Source organism: Macaca fascicularis, chromosome 11, assembly GCF_037993035.2.
Source record: "Macaca fascicularis isolate 582-1 chromosome 11, T2T-MFA8v1.1".
Taxonomy (NCBI): Eukaryota; Metazoa; Chordata; class Mammalia; order Primates; family Cercopithecidae; genus Macaca; species Macaca fascicularis.
The window spans coordinates 138119831-138142773 of record NC_088385.1 but is presented as its reverse complement, the minus strand read 5'-3'; the positions used below and the strand labels follow the sequence as shown (position 1 = coordinate 138142773).

Here is a 22943-nt window from a genome sequence, read left to right as displayed (position 1 = left end):
CGTTCTGTCTTCATCTGTGGTCGACAGCTCATCAGGCTGAATCTTCAGAAATGACTTAAATCCACACACCAGGGTCAGGAGCAGAAGGCGGCCAGCTGGGGGCCATTCTGAGTTGTCTATGTGCAGAGACTGGTCGTCTTCTCCCTGCTGTTTGTCCCTTCATTGCCCCTCAACACTGCCCAAGGCTCAACATAAGGGAGAGAAGGTGGTCCATCTGCAGGTGAATAGAAACTTTCCGGGTTTCCAGAACAGGGGCCGGGCTGCTCCCTGCAGGAATATGCAGGTTCACAGGGTCATTTGCTGCAACAAGTTGTTTATACAAAATATGGGTAACAACGTAAACGCCTGTGAGTAGGAGATGAGCTGAATAAGCTGGTGATGGCTGAGTAAACCCACACAGTGAGGCGCTGTGCAGCTGAGAAGCTGGAAGGCCTCTGCGGACGGGTTTGGAGTGACTTCCAGGATAAACTGAGTACCAAAGAGTTTCTGTGGTGTACCGGCCTTCACAGGAGACAGAAGGGGCTATTGAAAAAGTACATGTATCTGTTCATTCGGCACAAAAGAAATTTAAAAAAAAAAAAAAAAAACAATGGGACCTGCTTACCTGGGGAAGTGGGTGGGAACAGGGTGCAGGGAATGGAGGATGGAGACAGAGCAGGGGTGGGCCGCGCCGCGGAGGATGCCTTGCTGTGGATCTGCCTTTAGATCTGCCACAGTATGGTTCACATACTCCTCAAATACCTCAACACTGAAAATGAACCAGCCTGTGAGGACCCAAAAGCCAGTCCCAACGACAGCAGATGAACCTGGCTGTATTCTCAGTGACGCAACAGTAAGGGAGGCAGAAGAAAGGAGGCAGCTATGGAACGCAGAGGAACGGTATCTTAACTATAGGGTGTAAGGCTAAAAGCAGAGGGGATGTGAACACACACTGTCCCCTCATCAGTACATACGTTTCCCACAAGGGTGTGGTTAGCAATTCTGAACCTGTGTGTGCAGCACGTTTACACAAAATTATTGAGAATAATGAGAGACAAGTTTCCTACTTTGGGAGAAAGATGAACATACAAGGAAAGGCTAAATGAATCCCGCAGGCTTAGACCAGAAACAGGTATCAGAATGCAATCCATAGTTTGCAACACACACACACACACACACACACACACACACAGAGATAAATGCAGGAGGATGCAGGTGCATGCATGTGCTTCTGAGAACACACACACACACACACACACACAGATTCCCTGGCTCTGTCCACCAAGAGAGAGGACTGAGAACAGTGACGCTCCAGCAGAAATGAGCACCTGCCCCGATCGTGCTTTCTAAATGCCATTCTCCAACCAAACGCACCAGGGCTCCTGGGGGAAAGAGCCGATTCCATGAGCCCAGCATATCTTTAATGTCTGAATGCAAGGAGAGACTCGAAAACTGAGGGAGGCATCAAAGGAAGCAGAAGCCAACTGGACAAAGCTCCCACTGGTCACAACTGGAACAACGGGAGCAACAGAATCCGTAATGAGAGAGCCGGACGGTGCCCTGTGGGATGAAATAGTATCCCCGAGTCACAGCAACATAAGCAACTGAATAAATAAATCACAGTTTGTTCTTATCATAGAATTCCAATTAATAAATGCAGAAGGAATGATGGAAATAGAAAGTCATTAGGCAAACATGACAGTAAAAATGTTTGCAGGCAAGAGTCATCAATGGATGTAGAAATCCATGGAGAAGGATGAGCTGAAGGAGGGTTGTGTAGTTTCGTGGTACACGTGGTGAGAGAGATTTATTCTAGGCAAAGGAGAAAACCATCCCTTTACAGTGGGTTCACCTGGCAGACACCACCTCACCCACGCCATCTGAGTGCGCATTACCGGCGAAATGAACATTCACATTCCATACTTGCTGTGCGGGAGCCGAATTGTTCCCCCTAAAGTCACCTGTTGAAGCTCTAACCCCCAGTACCTCCAGAATGTGACAGTGTTTGGAGTCAGGGTCTTTGAAGAGATGATTACGATAAAATGAGGTCATCAGGGTAGGCCCTAATCCAATGAGACCGGTATCCTTATAAGAAGAGATCAGGGCTGAGCACGGTGGCTCACACCTGTAACCCCCACACTTTGGGAGGCCGAGGCAGAACTGCCTGAGCCCAGGAGTTCAAGACCAGCCTGAGCAACATAGTGACATCTCATCTCTACAAATAACTGAAAAATGAGCAGGGCATTGTGATGCATGCCTGAGGTCCCAGATACTCAAGAGGCTGACGCAGGAGGACGGTTTGAGCCCGGCGATCAGGGCTGCAGTGAGCTGTGACTGTGCCTCTGCACTCCAGCCTGGGCAACAGAGAGAGACTCTGTCTCAAAAAAAGAAATAAAGGAAAATCAGGACACAGATACGCATGAGGGACGACCACGTGAGGACACAGGGAGAAGATGCTGTCTGCAAGCCGAGGAGAGAGGCCTTGGGAGAAACCAAACCTACCAACACCTTGACCTTGGCTTTCCAGCCCCTAGAACGACGAGAAAATAAAAGTCTGTTGCTTGGTTGCCCACAGGCCGACTCACACAGCCTGATGCTGCGATAAGGAAGGACCGTTTCACTTCCCTGGCATTCTTACCAAAGACGCACGGCCTCAGCCTAATCTGGAGGAATCATCGACGGTGCCCAGGAATGCTCCACAAAGCACCGGCCAGGCCGCCGCCGAAGTGTCAAGGTCATGGGAGACAAAGGGAAGCTGAGAACCCGTACAGACTGCAGTTACCTAGGAGACGTGACAACTAAATGATCTGTGCCAGCCGAGATGAGATCCCGGGACTGAAAAAAAGCTGCAAGTGAGAAAACTGACACCATTCAAAAAACGTCTGTCGTTAATATCAGTGTCAATTTCCTGGTTTCAATCATTGTACTTAAAAATACCACCATCAGGGAAGATGGGTGAATGATCTGTACCTCTGTAGACATACAGGGGAATTCTGTACTATTCTTGCCATCTTTTTTTTCTGTAAGTTTAAAATCATTTCAGAATAAAAAGCTTAAAACATTGAGGTTGTAAACTGTTGACCTCCTGCCTGAATGCAACCCACACATAGGGTTTCTTTGACAACGTTGGAAACAAATTTGAATTAGCTGCCAACAAGACAAATCCAGGGATATAATTTAAAGCCCAGATTCTGGGTTACTCTTCGAAAGTCTCAAGCTGTGGTGACGGTGACACCCCAAGGAGGCCAAAACCCAGCCCGAAGGCACCGTGTCCGGGGCTGCTCCTCACACTGGCCACCCCGGGCCTGGCTCCTGAGAGCTGCACCCAGAGGAGGGCCGAGTTTGAGGAGGTGCCCAGTCCTGAGGACACAGGTCCCCCGCACTGCACAAGGAGAGAGCCTGGGGGCTTCTTCACGGTCTGGGGGCTTCAGATCAATGTCCAGGGTTCAGCCTTAGCCAGGGCTTCATGTGAGGGCGTCCACAGCTCGGGCAACGGCCTCGTTCAGATGCGGCCCATGTACAGGTGGGCATGGCCAACATTTCAGAGTCTTGGCACTCGGCTGACAGACCTTCCTTTGCCACCAGTGCCCGTTTCCCTCCTCAGATCACCAGTGCCCCACTGCGTGTGAGCCTGGGGAACCAAATCTCTTCCCTGACCTCAGCCCTGGGGTGCTATTAGGCGTGCATGAGGGGCAGAGCCCTTGCCCTGGCTGGAGCTTGGGGTCCTGCCCCTGGAGCATCTCCCTGGAGCACCCCCTGCCCTGGCCAGAGCTCAGAGTCCTGCCCCTGGAACATATCCCTCGAGCACCCTCATTACACTCAGTCCCTTCCAGAATTTATGACAGCCTGCGCGATGGCCTGGCTTTAGGACTGACTGACATTCAGGTGGAGTTGAGGCCATCTGATGAGCAAATTTTTGACAACAGCAATCAAACTGACAGCACTGGGCTCTCTGCAATATGTATTTTTGGTGCTTATTCTAATTCTCAAATTTCCCAAGACTCTGCTTCGCTCATTCCTTGCTCCCTTCTAAGGGAAACTGACATTTCAATGTTGATTTAAAACTTAAGATTTTGATTGAATGCAGTGAGCAATTTTGACTGAAGAAAACACTGCAGTTTCTGATCAATTGTCATGTCAAAAACTCCTGGCATCCCAGGGTGGTGTGTGGGCACCATCCCTGTCCAGACCCTCTGTGGAACTGCTGGGAAGGCCTCCTGCATAGCCCTGGGTGAGGCACCCTGGAGACCTGCTCTGCCCAACAGCATAGCCTGAGCTGCAGAAGGTCTCAGCCCACTGGGTGCCCCTAAAGCTAGGAGGGACAGTGGCCAGAGGTCAGGGTGATCAAGGAGGAACAGCAGGAGCTGTCCACCAGAGACCACTGCTGAGTCAGCCCAAGGTCAGGGTCTGAATCTGGATTATTTGATAGTTTGGGGAGCAAACAATGTTAAAAACCAAAATCCTGCAGAGGCGTCTGTGCGGGGCTCTGAAGCATGCACACCCGGGCACAGGCTGGGCCACCATGGCTGTTCTGAACCAGAGACCTAGAGTCTGTGCCCCGGCCTCGCTGAGATACTGTCTGTCACGTCCCCAGGCCCCACCCAGGCTCCTGCCCCCACCTGCAGGACCTCACAGAACCAGAATAAGCTTTGGGCCCTGGAAGCCCTGGAAGTCAAAAGCAAAGTCCCTCTCAAACACCTGAGTCTGTCCTGAAAGAAAATGACTAAGCACATTGAGAAAGGATGGTAGAAATGAAATGCCTGTGCTTTGAGAAAGAAGTTCCAGTACAATGTCAACACCTCTGCTAACAGAAATGATTCAATGGTGCCATTAAACAGCGTTAAGCAGAATGTGTTTATTTGCCGTTCGTGTGTAAAAGGCAAAACCCCTCCATATCAGGGAGGTGGGCTCTTTTCTATGTTATTTTGCACCAGTCATAACTGACTCAAGTTGGCTTCCTAAGAAAATAGAATAGCAGGATTTTTTAAAACAGCAGGTCCTTGTAGTCTGAAGTCAGTGAATGATGAGGCAGCACGAGGGAAGCGGTGAGTGAGGCGGCCGATCCGAGGTGGGGCTTCCGTCCCGTCTCATTGGTGAACCCTCTTGGTGGGAAACCGCTAGGATGAACCAATCTCTAAGACTAAGGTTCATCAGGCACCACAGGGGGTGCCCTCCACAGCAGGGGCATGGCGGGATTTAACCAGAACCCGAGCCGATGCCCCCCATCCCAGGGTGAAGCGTCAGACATGCAGACACCTGGGAGAATGCGGGCATCAGCCCTGCAATCTAACCACATGGTTGTGACTCAGTTTACTGCCACCCTGCCTTCCTGGGAGCTGGAGGGATGGGAGAGGAGGGGGCTGCCTGGGCAGGAGAGCAGACAGGCGTGAGGCCCCTAGGTGAGGCACCCTGGAGACCCGCTCTGTGCAGGAAAGGAAGAAGCTGTACCACACGAAACAAAATCACTTTCCACTTTCCAAATTCCAGAACTCCTACCTGCCTGGCCCAGCAAGGATGGGGTGCGTGTGTGTGTGTGCACGCGCGCACATGTGCCGTACTAAGGCTGGGTATGTGCACGTATGTGCCCATATGAGTGCTAGATGTAGGTACATGCACTGCATGTGTACTGTGTGCCTGTACTGGGTGTGTGTGTCTGTGCTGGCTGTGTGTGTACTGAGTGTGTGTGTGCCTGTGCTGGGTGTGTGTGCACTGAGTGTGTGTGTGCCTGTGCTGGCCGTGTGTGTACTGTGTGTGTGCCTGTGCTGGGTGTGTGTGCACTGGGTGTGTGTGTCTGTGCTGGCCGTGTGTGTACTGAGTGTGTGTGTGCCTGTGCTGGGTGTGTGTGCACTGGATGTGTGTATCTATGGTAGCTGTGTGAATACTGAGTGTGTGTGCCTGTGCTGGGTGTGTGTACTGGGTGTGTGTGTCTGTGCTGGCTTTGTGTACTGAAGTGTGCCTGTGCCTGTGCTGGGTGTGTGTGCACTGTGTGTGTGCACTGGATGTGTGTGTCTGTGCTGGCTGTGTGTACTGTGTGTGCCTGTGCTGGGTGTGTGTGCACTGGGTGTGTGTGTCTGTGCTGCCTGTGTGTGTACTGAGTGTGTGTGCCTGTGCTGGGTGTGTGTGCACTGGGTGTGTGTGTGTGTGCTGCCTGTGTGTGTACTGAGTGTGTGTGCCTGTGCTGGGTGTGTGTGCACTGGGTGTGTCTGTGCTGGCTGTGTGTGTACTGAGTGTGTGTGCCTGTGCTGGGTGTGTGTGCACTGGGTGTGTCTGTGCTGGCTGTGTGTGTACTGGGGTGTGCCTGTGCTGGGTGTATGTGCACTGGGTGTGTGTGTACTGGGTGTGTGTGTGCTGGCTGTGTGTGTACTGTGCCTGTACTATCTGTGCTAGCTGTGTGTGTACCGGGTGTGTGCCTGTATTGGGTGTGTGCACCAGGTGTGCCTGCACTGGTTGTGCCTGTACTGTGTGTGTACTGGGTGTGTCTGTGTTGGGTGTGTGTGTACCGGGTGTGTGTGCACTGGGTGTTTGTGTCTGTGTTGGGTGTATCTGTGCTGGATCTGTGTGCACTGGGTGTGTGTCTGCTGGGTGTGTGGACTGAGTGTGTGGACTGTGTGTGTGCACTGGGTGTGTGTATCTGTGCTGGGTATGTGTGGACTGGGTGTGCGTGGACTCTGTGTGGACTAGGTGTGTGTGGACTGGGTGTATGTGGACTGTGTGTGTGGACTGTGTGTGTTGACTGTGCGCACTGGGTATGTGTGTGCTGGGTGTGTGCGGACTGAGTGTGTGTGTCTGTGCTGGGTGTGTGGACTGTGTGTGTTTGGAGTGTGGACTGGGTGTGTGTGGACTGAGTGTGTGGACTGTGTGTGGACTGCATGTGTGGACTGGGTGTGTGTGGACTGTGTGTGGACTGAGTGTGTGGACTGAGAGTGTGTGGACTGGGTGTTTGTGGACCAAGTGTGTGGACTGAGTGTGTGGACTGGATGTGTATGCATGTGCATGTGTGTGTATGTATATACACATGCGCCTGTGCAACCTCACTGGGTGTGTGGCTCACCTGCAGCCCTGGCACTCAAACTGTGCTCTCATCTCCTGCCTCCCTCTCTGCCAGTGCCCTCCCCTCTCCACTTGTCCCCACCTCACCTTCTGGGATGATCCGTGATTCCTGCTCTTCAACGTCCCCCAGCCCCTGTGGTCGGCTGTGATTCACAGTGCCCACCTCACTCAAGAGGACAGCTTCAACCTCAGAGCACACAGAGGTTCCAGAGGCCTTCAGAACAAGCCTCCTGCCTTTACAGACTTTTTTTTTTTTTTTTAATGAGACAAAGTCTCACTCTATTGCCCAGGCTAGAATGCACTGGCGTGAGCTCTGCTCATTGCAACCTACACCTCCCGGGTTCAAGTGATTCTCCTGCCTCAGTCTCCCAAGTAGCTGGGATTACAGGCTTGTGCCACCCTGCCCGGTTGATTTTTGTATTTTTAATAGAGACGGGAATTCACCATGTTGGTCAGGCTGGTCTCGAACTCCTGACCTCAGGTGATCCACCCACCTTGGCCTCCCAAAGTGCTGAGATTACAGGCAAGAGCCACTGCGCCCAGCTACAGACTCTCGCCTACAGGCGTGACCCACCTCAGGGCAGCACTGCCCTACCCTCAAGCCAAGAACCTCTAAGTGTCTCTGCTGCATGGCACGGCCACGTTTCCAAACACAGGCGGAGCCCACGGAGCACATCCTCACTGACGTCACGGCAGAGGGGACAGCCCATGCAGGGGACCAGGATTCTCTCCATACAAAGAGAAGACACAAATGTCAACCGCACAACTGCAAGACAGGGCACTGACTCCAGCACAGCACTCACTCAGCAAGCATCTCCTGAGCCTCCACTCAGTGCCAAGGCTCGGTACGGGCAGGTGGGGAAGGGCAGTGGGCTCCGTGCTGGATCTGGCAGCCTCTGAGAAGCTGCAGGCCATTTAAGGGATTACTGATTAGCATAAATGATTATAGCATGGGTGCTGAGACTCTGCTAATACACTACAAAGACAGTGAGGAGGAAGGTTCCCTTCTGTGCAGGCCACAGAGGGCTTGGAGGAGAGAAGGCTCCTCCTGAGATGGGTGAACTCAGACAGCAGAGGTGTGGGAGAGGCCAACCAGGCACGGGGAACGGCACCAGCAATGACAGCCTGCTGGGCTTGGAAGGAGAGCCAGAGGTGCAGATGGAAAGCCGGACAGGAAGAGTCTGCTAGAGATCTGCCAACAGCCCCATAATGTAAATTCTCCTGCGGGAACCTTGAGTCCCAGAAGGTCTTTGAATAGATGAGTAGCATCACCTGATCTGTGTGTTTGAAAATAAATCTGTAAACTGTGGGGAGAATGGAGCAGACAGAACACGAGGAGGCTGCTGGTCCAGGTGAGAAGTCACTGGGAAGGAGACGGACACCAAGGAGGGGCAGAGGAAGCAAGGCAGGGGACACGCTGAAAACAGGCTCATGGCTGGTCACGTGCAGAGAGGAAGGGCAAGGAGCTTGAGGTGACCAGTCTCATCTCCAGTCCCCTCTCCATCTCCATTCCCATCTCCAGCTCCAGCTCCAGCTCCATCTCCAACTCCATCTCCATCTCCATCTCCAGCTCCAGTCCCCTCTGCATCTCCATCTCCATCTCCAATTCCATTCCCCTCTCCATCTCCATTCCCATCTCCATCTCCATCTCCATCTACAACTCCATCTCCATCTACAACTCTAATCCCCTCTTCATCTCCATCTCCATCTCCATCTCCATCCCCATCTCCATCTCCAACTCCATCTCCATCTCCAACTCCAGTCCCCTCTTCATCTCCATCTCCATCTCCATCTCCAGTCGCCTCTCCAACTCCATCTCCATCTCCAACTCCAGTCCCCTCTCCATCTCCATTCCCATCTCCATCTCCAATTCCAGTCCCCTCTCCATCTCTATTCCCATCTTCATCTCCATCTTTATCTACAACTCCATCTCCATCTCCAACTTCAGTCCCCTCTTCATCTCCATCTCCAACTCCATCTCCAACTCCAGTCCCCTCTTCCTCTCCATCTCCAACTCCAGTCCTCTCTCCATCTCCATCTCCATCTCCAGTCCCCTCTCCATCTCCATCTCCATCTCCAGTCCCCTCTCCATCTCCATCTCCAGCTCCAGTCCCCTCCCCACTGCCATCTCCATCTCCAGTCCCCTCTCCATCTCCATCTCTAGTCCCCTCTCCATCTTCATCTCCATCTCCAGTCCCCTCCCCACTGCCATCTCCATCTCCAGTCCCCTCTCCATCTCCATCTCCAGTCCCCTCTCCATCTTCATCTCCATCTCCATCTCCAGTCCCATCTCCATCTTCATCTCCATCTCCATCTCCAGTCCCCTCTCCATCTCCATTCCCATCTCCATCTCCAGCTCCATCTTCAACTCCATCTCCATCTCCAGTCTCCTCTCCATCTCCATTCCCATCTCCATCTCCAGTACCATCTCTTGACTGCCCCAGCTCACCCAGCAGCACAAGCGTGTGGGCTCCTATCTCCATCTCCAGTACCATCTCTTGACTGCCCCAGCTCACCCAGCAGCACAAGTGTGTGGGCTCCTCCCAGGTGGGGCAGAAACACAGTCACCCCTGAAAGAACAGGAGCACCCACCCAGGTGTGCACACAGAGTCGGCCTTGGCCATAGAGCAGAGCGAAACAGAATGAAATAGAAAATCCTGCCAGGAAATGCCTTTAGTGTTAATTCTGACCAATAACACAGTGAGTTCTTTAATAAACGCTTTGAAAAATCTCACGCTTTGAGTGTCACATCAGCACCTTACCTCCTGATGTGAACCTGGCGTGGGGAACAGTGCATGCATTTTTTAAAGAACGGCAGCATTATACTCTGGTTTCTCCTCAGATTGTATACATCTTTTTCCTTTTACTAAAGAATGGCAGCACATGGGTATCCCCAGTGTCTCTATCAGTCCTACTCACTGGCAAAAAACAAATGACATGTGGAGAGGAGAGCGGTTATGAAGCATCAGGACCAACGGCTTATCATGCAATGCCTGAAGCGTAAAAATGGTTTTTCCCGAGCTCTGAAGCATGTTTCTCTCTAACAGAACACAGTGCTGCATCTTGCTGAGGGCTAACACACGGTAACTGCGATGGCCTAGGTACCCCCCTCCTCCAGTAAGGACACTTGTTATAAATGAGGAAGATCTGTGATTGCTCCACAGACGTCTAGGAGAACCACCTCGAGTCCTCTTCCCCAACATGGACACCGCGCAGCCAGCCCAGGCACTATGTGAGGGCTTCCCACTGCAGCTCAGAAACAAAGGCCCAAGAAAAGGAGCTCCAAGAAGAGGAAGATTCCAGTTCTGGCCAGCACCAAGGCTTTTGGAGATTCTTTATGCAAGCACACAGACAACCCAACACTCCTCAGTGTGAAACCAGATCAAAGGCGGCGACAAGGGTGAAGGCACCACCACTCACCAATCTGTGCTTGAGGTGGACTGTAATGAGTGGAGAGCTCGACAGGTTCTGAGAGAGGGTGGGCGGCGGGGTCAACTCCAGGGAAATCAGGTGGCTGGTGGCGAACAGTAGGCAGTCCTGGTGATGCATGGCCTCTGCGATCCTTGGGAAGAGATGGAAATCATTACAAAATGGGAAATGCAGGGGAGTAGCACACAGCTAGAATCCGGGCTGGCAGCCAGGGTTCCACCCAAAACTCTTGAGACGGAAATCTTCTTTGGATAGAACTTTGATTTCTATCGTTCAGCTCCAGCTGCTCTCCTTCAAGATGTGAAGCCGGTACCTGCAGGTGAGTTCAACTATTCTGTGTTTGGACTCTGTCCCTTGAATTGTTGTCTTCAGTACCTGCTCTCTTTAAGGTCTGATACCAGGACCAAGAGGTGAGACAGAGCCCTTGACCTCAAAAAGTTTATAAGAAAAGGGAGATGGCCCAGGAAGTGTGGACGAGCAGAAATGCTCAAAACAACAGGGCATGAATCTCAGCAATTCCACTTAATCAGCTGTGTGACCTTGGGCAGGTAACTCACCCTTTCTGAACGTCAATTTCCCTGATTATAAGATGGTGCAGTAGCCATCTGCTGTTTTGCCCACCCAGTATTCATTCATTGTTTTCCTGATCAAAGCACCTGCATTTCCCTCTAGGTGGCCATCCCCTTCCCGGCTCAGAGCACACACAGCCTGGAGTTGACTTTATCTTGGCTCAGGAGGAAGCCCTGGTATCTGGGTCTGGATCAGTCAGAGCACTGCAGCCCTCAGGCCACAGGGACTATTTAGGAATGGCACTCAATCCAGTCAAATCCGAGGAGATGCCACAAGGCGAGGTAGGGGGAGAATGCAGGCTCAAAGACCCTCATTCTCCCTGCCAGACTTCTCCTCATGCCCTGAGGCACGAGGCCCTGGGAGCTGCTTGCAATCACGAGGAGGGAGACTGAGAAGGGAACTGCCGAGAGATGGAACCCAGTGACATCAGTGCGGCGCTGGATCAAGCTGCTCTTGAAGCCAGCTGCCTGCGGAGCTCTCGGCTTTTGTGATCCAATAAACTTTTTGCCTATAACTGTTTAAGATGGGTTTTCTGTCCCTTGCAACCCAATCTAAAGAAGCCTAACTGATGTCTACAGTGGTTGTCTCGTGGGGTTATGAGCTTGAAAAGATATTCAGGGCCAGGAGGAGGGTAAGGGAAGCCAGGCACCTGGAGGGCAAGATTTAAGAAGGTGTTCACAATGGGCACGACCCCCGCAAAGGTGACCGGCTCCTTTAATTTTGTGCCCTCGGCCCATTTGCCTGATTTGATTCCAGCCCTGCCTGGCACACAGCAGGTCACCAAGTATCTGTTGCACGAATTTGAATTTGGGGTGACTACACAAAGATGCCTGAGACGTGCTGTCACCGGGCCCCCCGCGGTCACCCAGCGTCTGCTTCTGTGTGGGCCTCACCTGGGTCCTGTGTGCCTCCCCCGTCTGCCATCCAAAGTGCTGACTGACTGAGGAACCTGCAGGTCCCTGTTTTGATGCCCACGGAACCACCTTTGGGACATTCCACAGGGCCCTGGGAGCTGGGGGCACCATCTTTTTCCTCCCTCAACTTGTTTTTCCTTCTAAGTAGATTCAAACACCATGTTCAGTGACCCTGCCTGGGATGGGCAGTGGGGCTCACGGAGCAGCAGCACGCCCTACCTCACCCCCAGCCTCTGCACTGTGTCCTGACACACATCCCTGAAAAAGAGCAGGCCTCCAAGAAGCACGCAGAATTATTCCTGGAATTGTAAATACAAAGTGTTTACAAAGATGGTGCCACAGAGAATGAACACCCTGTCCGTTCCCACGGAAGCTGCTTCCTACAGATCGTCACCAGTTCACACGGTCTGGAGCAAACCAGGGGCATCGATTCTCAGGCCTGTGAGTCACAACAGGCACGACTGCTCCACCTGGCGATTCCTCTCTGTGACCATGCTATTGATCCAAGCCCAAAGTCCAGATAACACACATGGAATAAAACACAAACTTAAAAAAAAAAAAATGAAAAGAAAGCATCACCCTAGGTCCATGTTTCTCAACCATTTTTTTCATTATAGCCACTCTGAAGAGGCTTTTTAGACTTTTTTTACTAATAAACTTGCCCAGAAAGTGTTAGTCCCACAGAGATACAAGCTGTGTATCGAACGTACGTAAACACTCCACTCTGCAGAACTGCAGACCCAGGTAATATCTCAGATGCTTCCCCGGAGGAACAACGTTCACCTTCGGAGAACATTCACCACTGGGCATGCGTGGGCTCAGTCCCCGCCGCAGAAAGTGAGGGTGGGCTCGAGGCTGCTGGGACCAAGGCAGAGCCCCGCGGCGCCGAGCCTGACTCGCCCAGCAGAACGTTGGCCCTGTCCCGTGCGTGCCTCCACGGCCCCAAGATGTGCAGTGCGTTCGCTTCGGCCAGGGGCCTGGTTCTCACTCCCTGTGCCCAGTGCCCCAATGCTCACGGCCTTTTCTGCAGAGCTCCATGAACTCAACACGTGTGCAATCCCACCAAACACACTGGGAAAACCACGTTTCTAGCAACACTTAGGGCTGTGCCATTAGCCAGCAGCAGAAAGTCACAGCTGTGGGCTTCGGGCCCTAAACACGCAGCATGATTCGTCCCTCGGCTTTCCCTGCGTGGACATTTCCTGATGCTGCAACCAGGGGTCGTCATCTCCCTCCCAGAGCAGAAGTTCCCTCGCGGCCCGGACGCTTTCCCATTTGGGTCACTGCTCTCCCCAGCTCCCGGAACCACGCCTGACACAGTGGGTGCTCAGCACACGTGAGTGAGGGAGTGAGTGAGTGAGTGGGTGAATCTACGCACAGGCAGGGAGCGATGACTTAGATCAATTTCTTAGGAAAAACATAAGGAAAACATTAAGTGAGAACCTTCTATGAACACAAATGATATGAAAGCAAATCTGGAACGGTTTCCTGGATTCCCCTCTGGGAACACGTGGCCTCCACCAGGCCCAGTTTGGTAATCAGTGCAACGCCAGACGTCGGCCAAGTCAAGATGAGAATGGGGCCAGACGCCTCCTTAGGCGCATTTTCCTCTGGTAAAGGTGGGGGCAGGGGTGAGGTGGGGCAGGGGGGGGCAGGGGTGAGGTGGGGCAGGGGTGAGGTGGGGCAGGGTGGGGCAGGGGTGAGGTGGCGCAGGGGCAGTGCTGGCTCTTCCTCTACCCCTCATACCCTGTCTCCACCGGCCCCATCCTATGCCCATCAGCCAGGCTCTGGGCTCTCTGCCTTCATGTGCTCAGTGAAAGGGAAGCCCCAGAAGGAGGTCAGAGGGCGTCAGAGTGAACGGTGGGGCCAGGAGTCTCACTTCCCCCAGCCCACCAGGGCACAGTTACTGTCCGGGGACCCCTCCATCTCTGCCCGGGCATGGTGCTGTCCCCTGCCTGGCTGGCCCTGGGGGAAGCAGTGCGCCCCCATTCTTGCTCCTGGCCCGTGACCATGCTGTCCCCCAGAGCTCTCCACTCCTGATCACACCTTTGCAAATCCTCCTTCCTTCAATGTGCCCCAAGTTACTAGCTGGCCCCACGGAGCCCCACTGACGGTCAGGCTCTGTGGCCTTCACCCCGTGCAGCACATCTGAGCCAAAGCCACAAGGCTGCTCCGCCTTCAATTACACAAAGCGGGACTTAAAGTTATGGGAGGGCTTCAGAGAAGTGCTGAAATTTATGAGGAGACACAGAGCCTTCCCAGCATGTGCAGGAGACCGGCTCGGGAACTCAACCCAAAGAAGTCAGAACAAGTGGAGTAAGAAAAAGGGCTGTTACTAGGTTATTTGGAGAATTACGAAGTCCCCATAGTTACCACGTCGCATCAGGGAGTGAACAAACATCACATATTCCCGGGTAAAGGAACTACTTGATAACTGGCTCCTGCTGACATGTGACTGTGTGCTCGAGGAGTCCCCTCATCCATCCATCACACGCTGCTTCTCACCCTTCCTCGGCACGAGAATTCCACGCCACCCTGGGAACACAGTGTGAAGGAAACTCCAAATCTTGCAAACAAGGCGGCACATGGCAGCATCTGTGAGTGTGATCTTGGGTGACGGTGAACTATTGAAGGAGACCTGAGCTCCTGACTGACGCAAACGGCAGAAGGAGAGAGCACCGAGGGTAACAGGAGACTTCCTCAGCGCCGATGCTGCCCGGGTGACGACGTCCTCTGTTTTTTTTTTTTTTTTTTTTTTTTGAGACGGAGTCTCGCTCTGTCGCCCAGGCTGGAGTGCAGTGGCCGGATCTCAGCTCACTGCAAGCTCCGCCTCCCGGGTTTACGCCATTCTCCTGCCTCAGCCTCCCGAGTAGCTGGGACTACAGGCGCCCGCCACCTCGCCCGGCTATTTTTTTGTATTTTTTAGTAGAGACGGGGTTTCACCGTGTTAGCCAGGATGGTCTTGATCTCCTGACCTCGTGATCCGCCCGTCTCGGCCTCCCAAAGTGCTGGGATTACAGGCTTGAGCCACCGTGCACGGCCGACGTTCTCTGTTTTGAGCAGTACTGCAGCCAGGGCCTTTCAGAAAGGACTGCAACAGCCACGATTCCTGCCCATGCCAGGAACCACACAGCTATGGACTGTTAAATAGCCAGACTTGCAGGAAATCTACCAGAAAACAGTGCAACGAATATGCTTCACCTACGCTCTCAGCTCTCATCATCTGCCATGTTCACTTTATCCGGCACGGTCACGCTCACACTTGACACACACACACCACACACATACATGCAGGCATACACACATCCCACACATGTACATACACACATGCACATGTACACACATACAACACACAAATGCACACACGCGCATTTGCATGCCCACAGCACACACAACACACATGCACATATGTGCACACATAACGCACATACACCACACAAGCACATACATCTGTGTGCACACATACACCACACAAATACATGCACACATGCACATTTCCTTTCTGCTGAAGCACTAGCGGTGTGTTGCAGGCATCACAACATACTCCATCTCTACCACGTGTCTCCTAAAAATGGAGACTGCCTCCTACATAACCATCATACAATGATCACACTCAGAAATTTAACGAGGACCCCACAAGATGCTCTAATGCACAGCCCAGAGTCAACTGCACACACCCCGCAGCGTCACTCACGTCCTCCAGAACTCCACTTCTCTCAACCCAGGAACGTGCATTAGCTCAGGCTCGAACCTCTTTAGTCTCCCCCAGCCTGGAACTGCCCAACTTCTTCTCCCTTGCAATCCAAACCACAGCAGCACACAACATCCCTTAGTTCAGGTGTGTCTACCTGCTTCCTCGTGAGGGGCGTCAGGCCACACATCTGACAGGAGTATGCCATAGGAGGCACGGATGTCTCCCTACGACGTGACAGCAAGAGACACGGGCCCACAACGTGTCCCACATCGATAATGTTGAGTGTGGCCACCTGGCTGCAGGGGTGCAGCAGACATCCCCATTACCAGGCACCCTCCTACCTGGTGACAGCAAGGACTCTGCAGGTCCGTGAGGTCCTGTCCCCGCAACCCTGCTCCCGCTGGCGTGCACATCCACTGATGGTTTCTGCCTGGGTCAGTTACTGCACTGAGGGCTGCAGAACTGTGATCTACTGGTTCCATCCATGCTCTGTGTTACTCTATAGTGACTAAGGACACACACTGAGCCAGGTCCACCCCCCACTCATCTTTCTCGAGCACCTGTGAGTCCCTCACAGCCTGGGGAGAGGCCCTTCCCTCTGTGGGCTGTGGCTTCCATCGTCACAGGAGGAGTGGGAGCAGGCCAGTCTCAGCCCCGTCCACCTGGAGGAACCGGCTGTCCGGGTGTTGGCCGGGCCCAGCCACAGCACCAGTGAAAGCGGAACAGTCTCCATCATTACGGGGCCAGGCAGCAAGTGAGACTCAAAGGAGCCTAGGGGCACAGGCAGCCTGGCAGGAAGCAGCTAAGCCCCCACCGGGCCGTGGGTAGTCAGATGTCGTCCCCGCAGTCATCACAGGAGCCCTGGAATGGTCTGCCTGGGGGCTGGCTGTGGAGACAAAAGTCCCTTCCGGCCTAGGCCCCACCTTTTGTGCACTGAGACTCACGTACTGACTTAGACCCTCACCCTCATCCGTGGAGAGGAAATTAAAGGACACTACGGCACCAAAGCATCCTTTCATCCTCACGACACACTGCGGACGTATGAGGATGACAGCGCACAATAAAAGGCAAAGACGGAGGGAAGTCCACTGCAGGCTGGCAGAAACCCGGCATACGCGCGCACATACACACACTGCCCGCATGCTGGCTGCACTAACCTGCTTCTCATCATGCCTAGGATTTGATGATTACCTCAAAGGCAAAATGGCGCAAATGCCCAATCAGCTTACAAAATCGCAAAAGCATGCACTTGTATGTCATGTTTAAGAATACCAAGCCCTACTTATACCATTAACTCATTCAGTCCTCCTGGCAACCCTCAGAAATCAGTGATATTATTACTCCTGTTTTAAGAGGAGAACACAGGCCTCCAGGCTCAAGTCACTTGCCCAGGGTCACACAGCTAAGGAGAGCACCTGCAGGAGGGAGAGGCAGGAGTCTGGGTCCGAGTCTATTCTGTGAACCAAATTCTTTGTCCCCTCCACTTCCGTCCACCTTTTCTGCCACAGGATAGAGTGTAACAAGTACAGATATTTTACTGGATGAGCTGTTTGGATGATTTTTTTCCAGGTTAATTTTGATGACAAGGCATCTTTGCACTAAGTGCTGAAGAGAACTCCACCTGAGCTGAAGATCCAACTTGACTGCAAATGAAAAACATGTTCCATCGCTGCACGGCAATTCTGTTTTGGCTTCAGCACACAAATGTGCTGCTGATGGAACTTGTGGGGCTGGTGTCAGTGCTGACGAACCAGGGATGACTTTGCCTGTCTGATTTCCAGGCCCTTGGCTTGCAGGGGGAAGTCAGAGTTAGCTGCATTGTTCTGGGACACAGTGGCCTGAATCCTGGCGCTCCAGTGTCCTCTCTGCAGACACCTGGGGCCATGAGGACAGCACAGGGAGAGTGAAGGCTGAGGCCCTGGGGACAGGCAAGACAGACTGTCTTCCATCTGCAAGGCTGTGGGCTCCCAGAACAGGCCCCCCAGCCTCTCCTCTGCCCGTCCCTGCCAGCGCTGATCTAATGGAAGGTCTGGCAAAGGTCTGCAAGCTGCAGCTCTTGGGCCGGCTGCCTGGTTTTGTAAATAAAGCTGTATTGGAAGACAGCCACTCCCCCGTTCCCCCACGTAGTTTCTGGCTGCCTTCACCCTGCGAGGGCAGAGTTCTGGAAAGCCAAGGCAATTTACAAGCTGGCCCCTCATGAAAGAGCTGGCTGACACCTGGCCGGAGTCAGATTCTGGTGCTCACAGCGAATTGCCCCTGAAATGTGTGCGCCCCGCGTCTGGAAGCAATCCTCCCGCCTTTGTGAAGTTGTGGGCCGTGGCACGGATGCCACTCTCCCACACGGGTCCTCACTGTGGCCGCACAAGGCACAGCGACGCCGCACAAATGCATGTCTCATACACTTCACGGCAAGGCCAATTTCATGGTGGAAACTTCAGCAGGAGGGGCCAAGCAAGGGTCAACTTTTCATTCACTGTCATGGAAAGATTTCCCAAACAACTGAGATGGCATCTTTTTGAGGAAATTAGATTGTATTTTTCTTTGACCATTTTCCTGAAGAATTTTGGAAATCACACATAAAGAGCGGCGGGTCCCCCACTTTCTTTTGTTGGAGGAAATTGGTGAGCATGCAGGCTTTCCCAGAGAAATCCGACCCAGAAGACGGTGTTCCTCCAGATCACAAAATTACGACTCCACTCCTCAGGAAAGAGGCACACCCTCCCCTCCCTCCTCATTTCCCTCGTCCTCCCCACCCTCCCCGTCTCCCTGGCGGTCCCCACCCTCCTTGCTCTCCTTCTGGGTTCTCAGGACCCAAACCTACTTGAACCAATGCTGCAGAAGCGAGCTCTGCTCCTATGGAGGGGGCCTGTCTGGAGGACAGCAGAGGCAGGGGATAGACAGAGCAGGTCTAGACGGCATCCTTGGGGTCCCCGGGTCCAGCCATGCCTGAAGCCCACCTGCTCCTCCCTTCTCAGTCCCCTGAGCCCTCACTTTCCTGGCCTTCCACTTAAGCTGGTGTGAGATGGTTTTGTCCATCTACATGTTTGCCCATGACTGACACAGGCAGGTCTGTTGTCTTCCATTCCACAGCAGTGGAAACTGAGGCTCAGAGAGGTTAAGTCCCTTGCCCAAGGTCACACCATTTGGTCGAGGCGGGTGGGTAGGGTCTCCTAGTCTGTGCTTCTGATCTCCACTCCGCCAGCCCAGGCCCCCAGGCCTGCAGTTTCCTAGCCTGTGCTCCTGGCCTCCACTCCGCCAGCCCAGGCCCCAGGCCTGCGGTTCCTGTGTGGCCTTCAAAACGCTGCACGTTTCCTTGCCTGAGTGGTGAAGCACCCGGCAGTCGTGTCCTGAGTTCTCAAACAGTGTTGTGCATGGGTGTGACCGTGTGTGACGCGGGCATCCCTGTGGCCAGCCACCCCGCAAACCCACGCCCCTGAGCTGGGCACCCCCGAGACTCACTTGGTGTGGGCGGGCCAGATGTTGTTCAGGTAGTAGTGCATGCTGTGGTACAGCAGACCCACGACGGTGGTCCAGGCTGCAGAGAGAGCAGAGGGGCAGGCGCTGTCAGTGTTCCAGGCCACGGGCAGAAAAACACAAAGCCCCTCCCCCCGCTGTGTGTGGTGCCGCCCCTCACTCCCAAGAACCCTCTGGGGAGAAGGAAGTGAAGGACACTAGGGCAGAATTTGTAAGGACAAAGACTGCGGGAACTCAGCTGCGTGACAGCGGCTCCCTGCTCCATCCCCTGAGCCAGCTCCAGACACATGGAGGCTGAAACTCCCCAGGAGAGCCAGGCTCACCCAGGGCATCACATGGATCTCAGAGCCCCTGCAGGGAGAAGGCCCCTGCAAGCCAACAGGGGGCAGTGCCAGCCTCCAGCCTTGCCCCACGAGTGTGACCCGTCTGCCCTTGGCACGCGAAGGATTTATGGGACCAGTGAGTGAGGCAGAATGCAGGTTTTCAAGGGGCAGCAGCCACAGGGACACCTGTATGCCTTCACCTGGCCACCCCTCTATTATATCCAGCCACGAAGCAGAGTCACGTGTGCTCTTGCTGTTTCACTCCATGGCTCGGCCATGGCTCTGCCAGGATTGGAAATCAGGGCACTCCCAGCAGCTCACGTGGCCAGGAGATGCTGGTGGATGTCGGCACCATCCTGGGCCCTCCCTGCTGATGCTGGTGGAAGGTGGCATCGTCCCTGCGCCCTTCCCTTGGCTTCTGGGGTAGGGACATCCCTGCCTCTGCCCTAGGAGCAGGGCACACCTGACATCACGCTAGGTGAGGACAGGGCACAGAACCAGTCAGGGCAACTCTCTTACAGACAATCAAGAAGGTGGCAGGTGCAGAGGCAGGCTCCCCACTGCAGAGGGAGGTGTCTGATCAGGGCTGTCCTGGTCCCCACCCCTAAGGCAGAACCCTGGGAAGGAGGCGTGGCCTCTGGCCAGGGTGACAGGGGCAAAAATCTGAGGCTCTCCCCTGTTTGCCCGTGGTCCCCAGGGAGGGAAGGAGAGGAAGGAGATGTCTGCAGAGTCATATTCGCTTTTCCAGGAACCAGAGAGGGTGACAGTCATTGTGGCAAAAAATGGCCAGGGCTGTCTGGGCTCCCAATAGTGCTCCCTGGTCAGAGGCAGGAGGTCCTCTGAGCCTCTCAATTTTTATTATGTGACTCAACTTGGGCCCACACAGGAGTGGAACCCCATGTTCCTGAACGGATGAACCCCTCACCTGGCCCACAGCTACCTGAGCAGGGAGGGGAGGTGGCCCCATCTTTTTCTCTTCAGCTGACCAGGCGTGTGCCAATTTAGGAGCATGTAGGTAGGATGACTTCCCAGTGGGCCGGATTCACCAGGCGAGCAGGTTTAGATGCTCCCAGACCCCACCCCAAATTCCAGTTCAGGGGCCTGGAGTGGGCAGAGCATTAGCATCACTAGGGAACCTCTCAAGTGTGGCCATGAGGGTGGCCCGAGGACACGCTTTGAGAACGGCTGACCAGAGCCCCTCTCCTGCAGGACAGGACAGGACAGGCAGCCCAGGGGAGCCCCGCAGCTCACTGGGGCGGTGGGCACCCACCAAAGCTTGGGGACTCTTCAGAAAGACTTGTGGAAGCCGCCCCGGAAGGGAGTCCGGCGCAGCCACACTCACCGCGGCTGTGGAAGGCCTCGTGGGGGATCTGGATGAAGCTCTGCCCGTGGGCCGGGAAGCGGTAATGCGAGGAATTCACAGTCTTGGGCAGGACTTTGGCCACGGAAAACTCTGCGGTGGAAGCAGCGAGAGAGTGGAAGTCCCGTCAGAGAACTCACAGGCTGCAGGAAATCAGACTGCAAAACCCCATCTGCTTTTCTTTTTTGACAGGACAAGCTCCCCACCGGAAGTATAATTACCTTTAGAAAGCATGACCTCAAAAAAAAAAAAAAAAAAAAAAGGAAAAAGAAATGAAGAGCCCAGGCAGTGATTGCCACGGGGAGGCTCAGCATTCTGTCCCACACACGGCTCCTCACCTGGGGCGCCCTCCGCCCCGGCACAGCCCCCGGCTCTCAAGGCCGGTGCAAGGATGGGCTGTGCTCAGCAAAGCCGTGACATCGGCTCCTCCCCAAGCGCAGCAGGCGAGGGCAACATGGCCCAGAGGAAGAGGTCTGGGCTGACAAACTGCCGCTAAACTAACCCGTGTAGCTTCAGCGCATGTTCCCCAGCTTGGCTCTTGCAGCGAAGTATCAGCACGATAATACGCTGCAGGTGAAGACTTTTAAAATCGAAAAGTCATCACCTCTGCCTCTACAATTAGACAACTGTGACAATTATCCTGCAGCGCCGTTGAGAGCAAGCCAACTCCAGAAACCCGAGGCCGCCCCTTTCATTCCACAGACTCTTGCTGGCACTGCTGCTTCTGCCTCCCACTCTGAACTGAGACCATCACCCCAGGGCAGGAGCTTGGCTCCCAAGTCACTGGGGAAAGCTTATGGGCCCTGTCTGCACATCATGGCCGATCATCCTGCCCTGATCTGACCACGGGTTTTCCTTCCAAATGTGGTTTGAGCGAGACAGAGCAGTCAGGGAGACAGAGCATGGCTCTCTGCTAAGGGTGTAAAAAGGCAGTGAAACGCAGCCTCCAGCCCCCGCCCCTGCCATGTGGCTCACCCTTACAAGCGACAGCTACCTGCCACGGCGGAGGAGCCCTCCATGGTGACCTGGGGCGTGCTGGCGTGCAGGTTGTAGGAAACGTGACCCATGACGGTGTCAATAGTGTGGATGACACTCAGTACCATGGCGCTGTCCTGAAGCAACACAAGAACCAGGAGCCATGAAAATCCACCCCACTCAGCCAGGGGACCAGGCAGGTGCACCAAGCACACAAAATCAAGCTTCCCCACGTTGGCCACGAGGGAGGAAGAAGTCACACAACTGCCCCTTCCCATGGATCAGAAGGTGACCACATGGAGGCCACATGCCTAACTGAGCTCACAGAGCATGGACACAGCCCGGGTGGACCCATCACCCCAGCCATTGCTGGCTCCTGCGTTTCTACACTTAGACACTGGGACTGAGGGGACCCGACTCCTGGTCCTGCCTCCTCCCTGAACTCACAGAGGAACCCTCAGCACATCCCAGATCCTCCCCCTGCCTCCCTGTGCTTCACAAGGAGGGGCTGATCACCCCCCAGGTCCACTCTGGCATGGGGACACCAGCAGCTCTGTCCCCTTCTCCGTGAAGGGTGGCTGCTTCTGAGGTGCCAGCAGCCCAAGCTGCTTCCCGCTGCCTCCACTTCCCAGGGGCTTGCTTTCTACTCCGAGAGCCGTCTTTTCTTTCTGAGTTGCAGAGCAGAGGATCCTGGTAGACACTGCCCCCAAGAAAGCAGGGGGTCCCCCCGGCCACCTGAATCTGTAGACAGTGCAGGGCCTGGTACTCAAAGCTCAGTGCACGCGTCCGCTCTCGGGCTGACTGCCCGCATCCTCAGACACGCGTCACCAAGGGAGAGGCCTCTCTTAAGCCCCGCTGAGCTGGGCCACTGAGCTCTGCCTTCACTGCTTCTCTTCTTCCCGCCTTTCTGGGGAAGAGCCTGCATGCTGCTAAGTCCTCAGCATTCTCCCACAAACATGCACTCCAGGAGAGCCTCATGAGTTGGAAGCAGAATGCTGAGGCCAATTTTAGACATTTGCTTTTAGGCCCATGGCCTGACTTCAGTCAGCAGGCCCAGTGAAGCACATGGAAGCCTGTGTTTCTGGCATGCAGAGGCCGGTTCATGTGTTCCCTTTAATGCATACTGGGCCCTGCCTGAGTCCAGACAGTTTCCTGGTTATTCATACTTTGTAACA

The 22943-nt window shown here is 54.1% G+C and overlaps 1 protein-coding gene across 4 annotated transcripts in view; it reads right to left on the bottom strand.

Annotated features, from left to right (window-relative positions):
• The window catches only part of ADGRD1 (adhesion G protein-coupled receptor D1), a 186567-nt gene that overhangs the window by 117292 nt on the left and 46332 nt on the right, over window positions 1-22943 (bottom strand). For all 4 annotated transcript variants that reach the window (XR_012420854.1, XM_015431835.4, XM_065525075.2 and 1 more), the window contains 4 exons: window positions 21788-21905; window positions 20776-20886; window positions 19096-19171; window positions 10450-10591 (listed from right to left, as the gene is read on the bottom strand). Coding sequence is in view for 3 of the 4 variants with exons in the window: in XM_015431835.4 (XP_015287321.3) it covers window positions 10450-10591; window positions 19096-19171; window positions 20776-20886; window positions 21788-21905 (447 nt within the window). In the remaining variant the exon portion in view is untranslated. The remainder of the gene's footprint in view (window positions 1-10449; window positions 10592-19095; window positions 19172-20775; window positions 20887-21787; window positions 21906-22943) is intronic.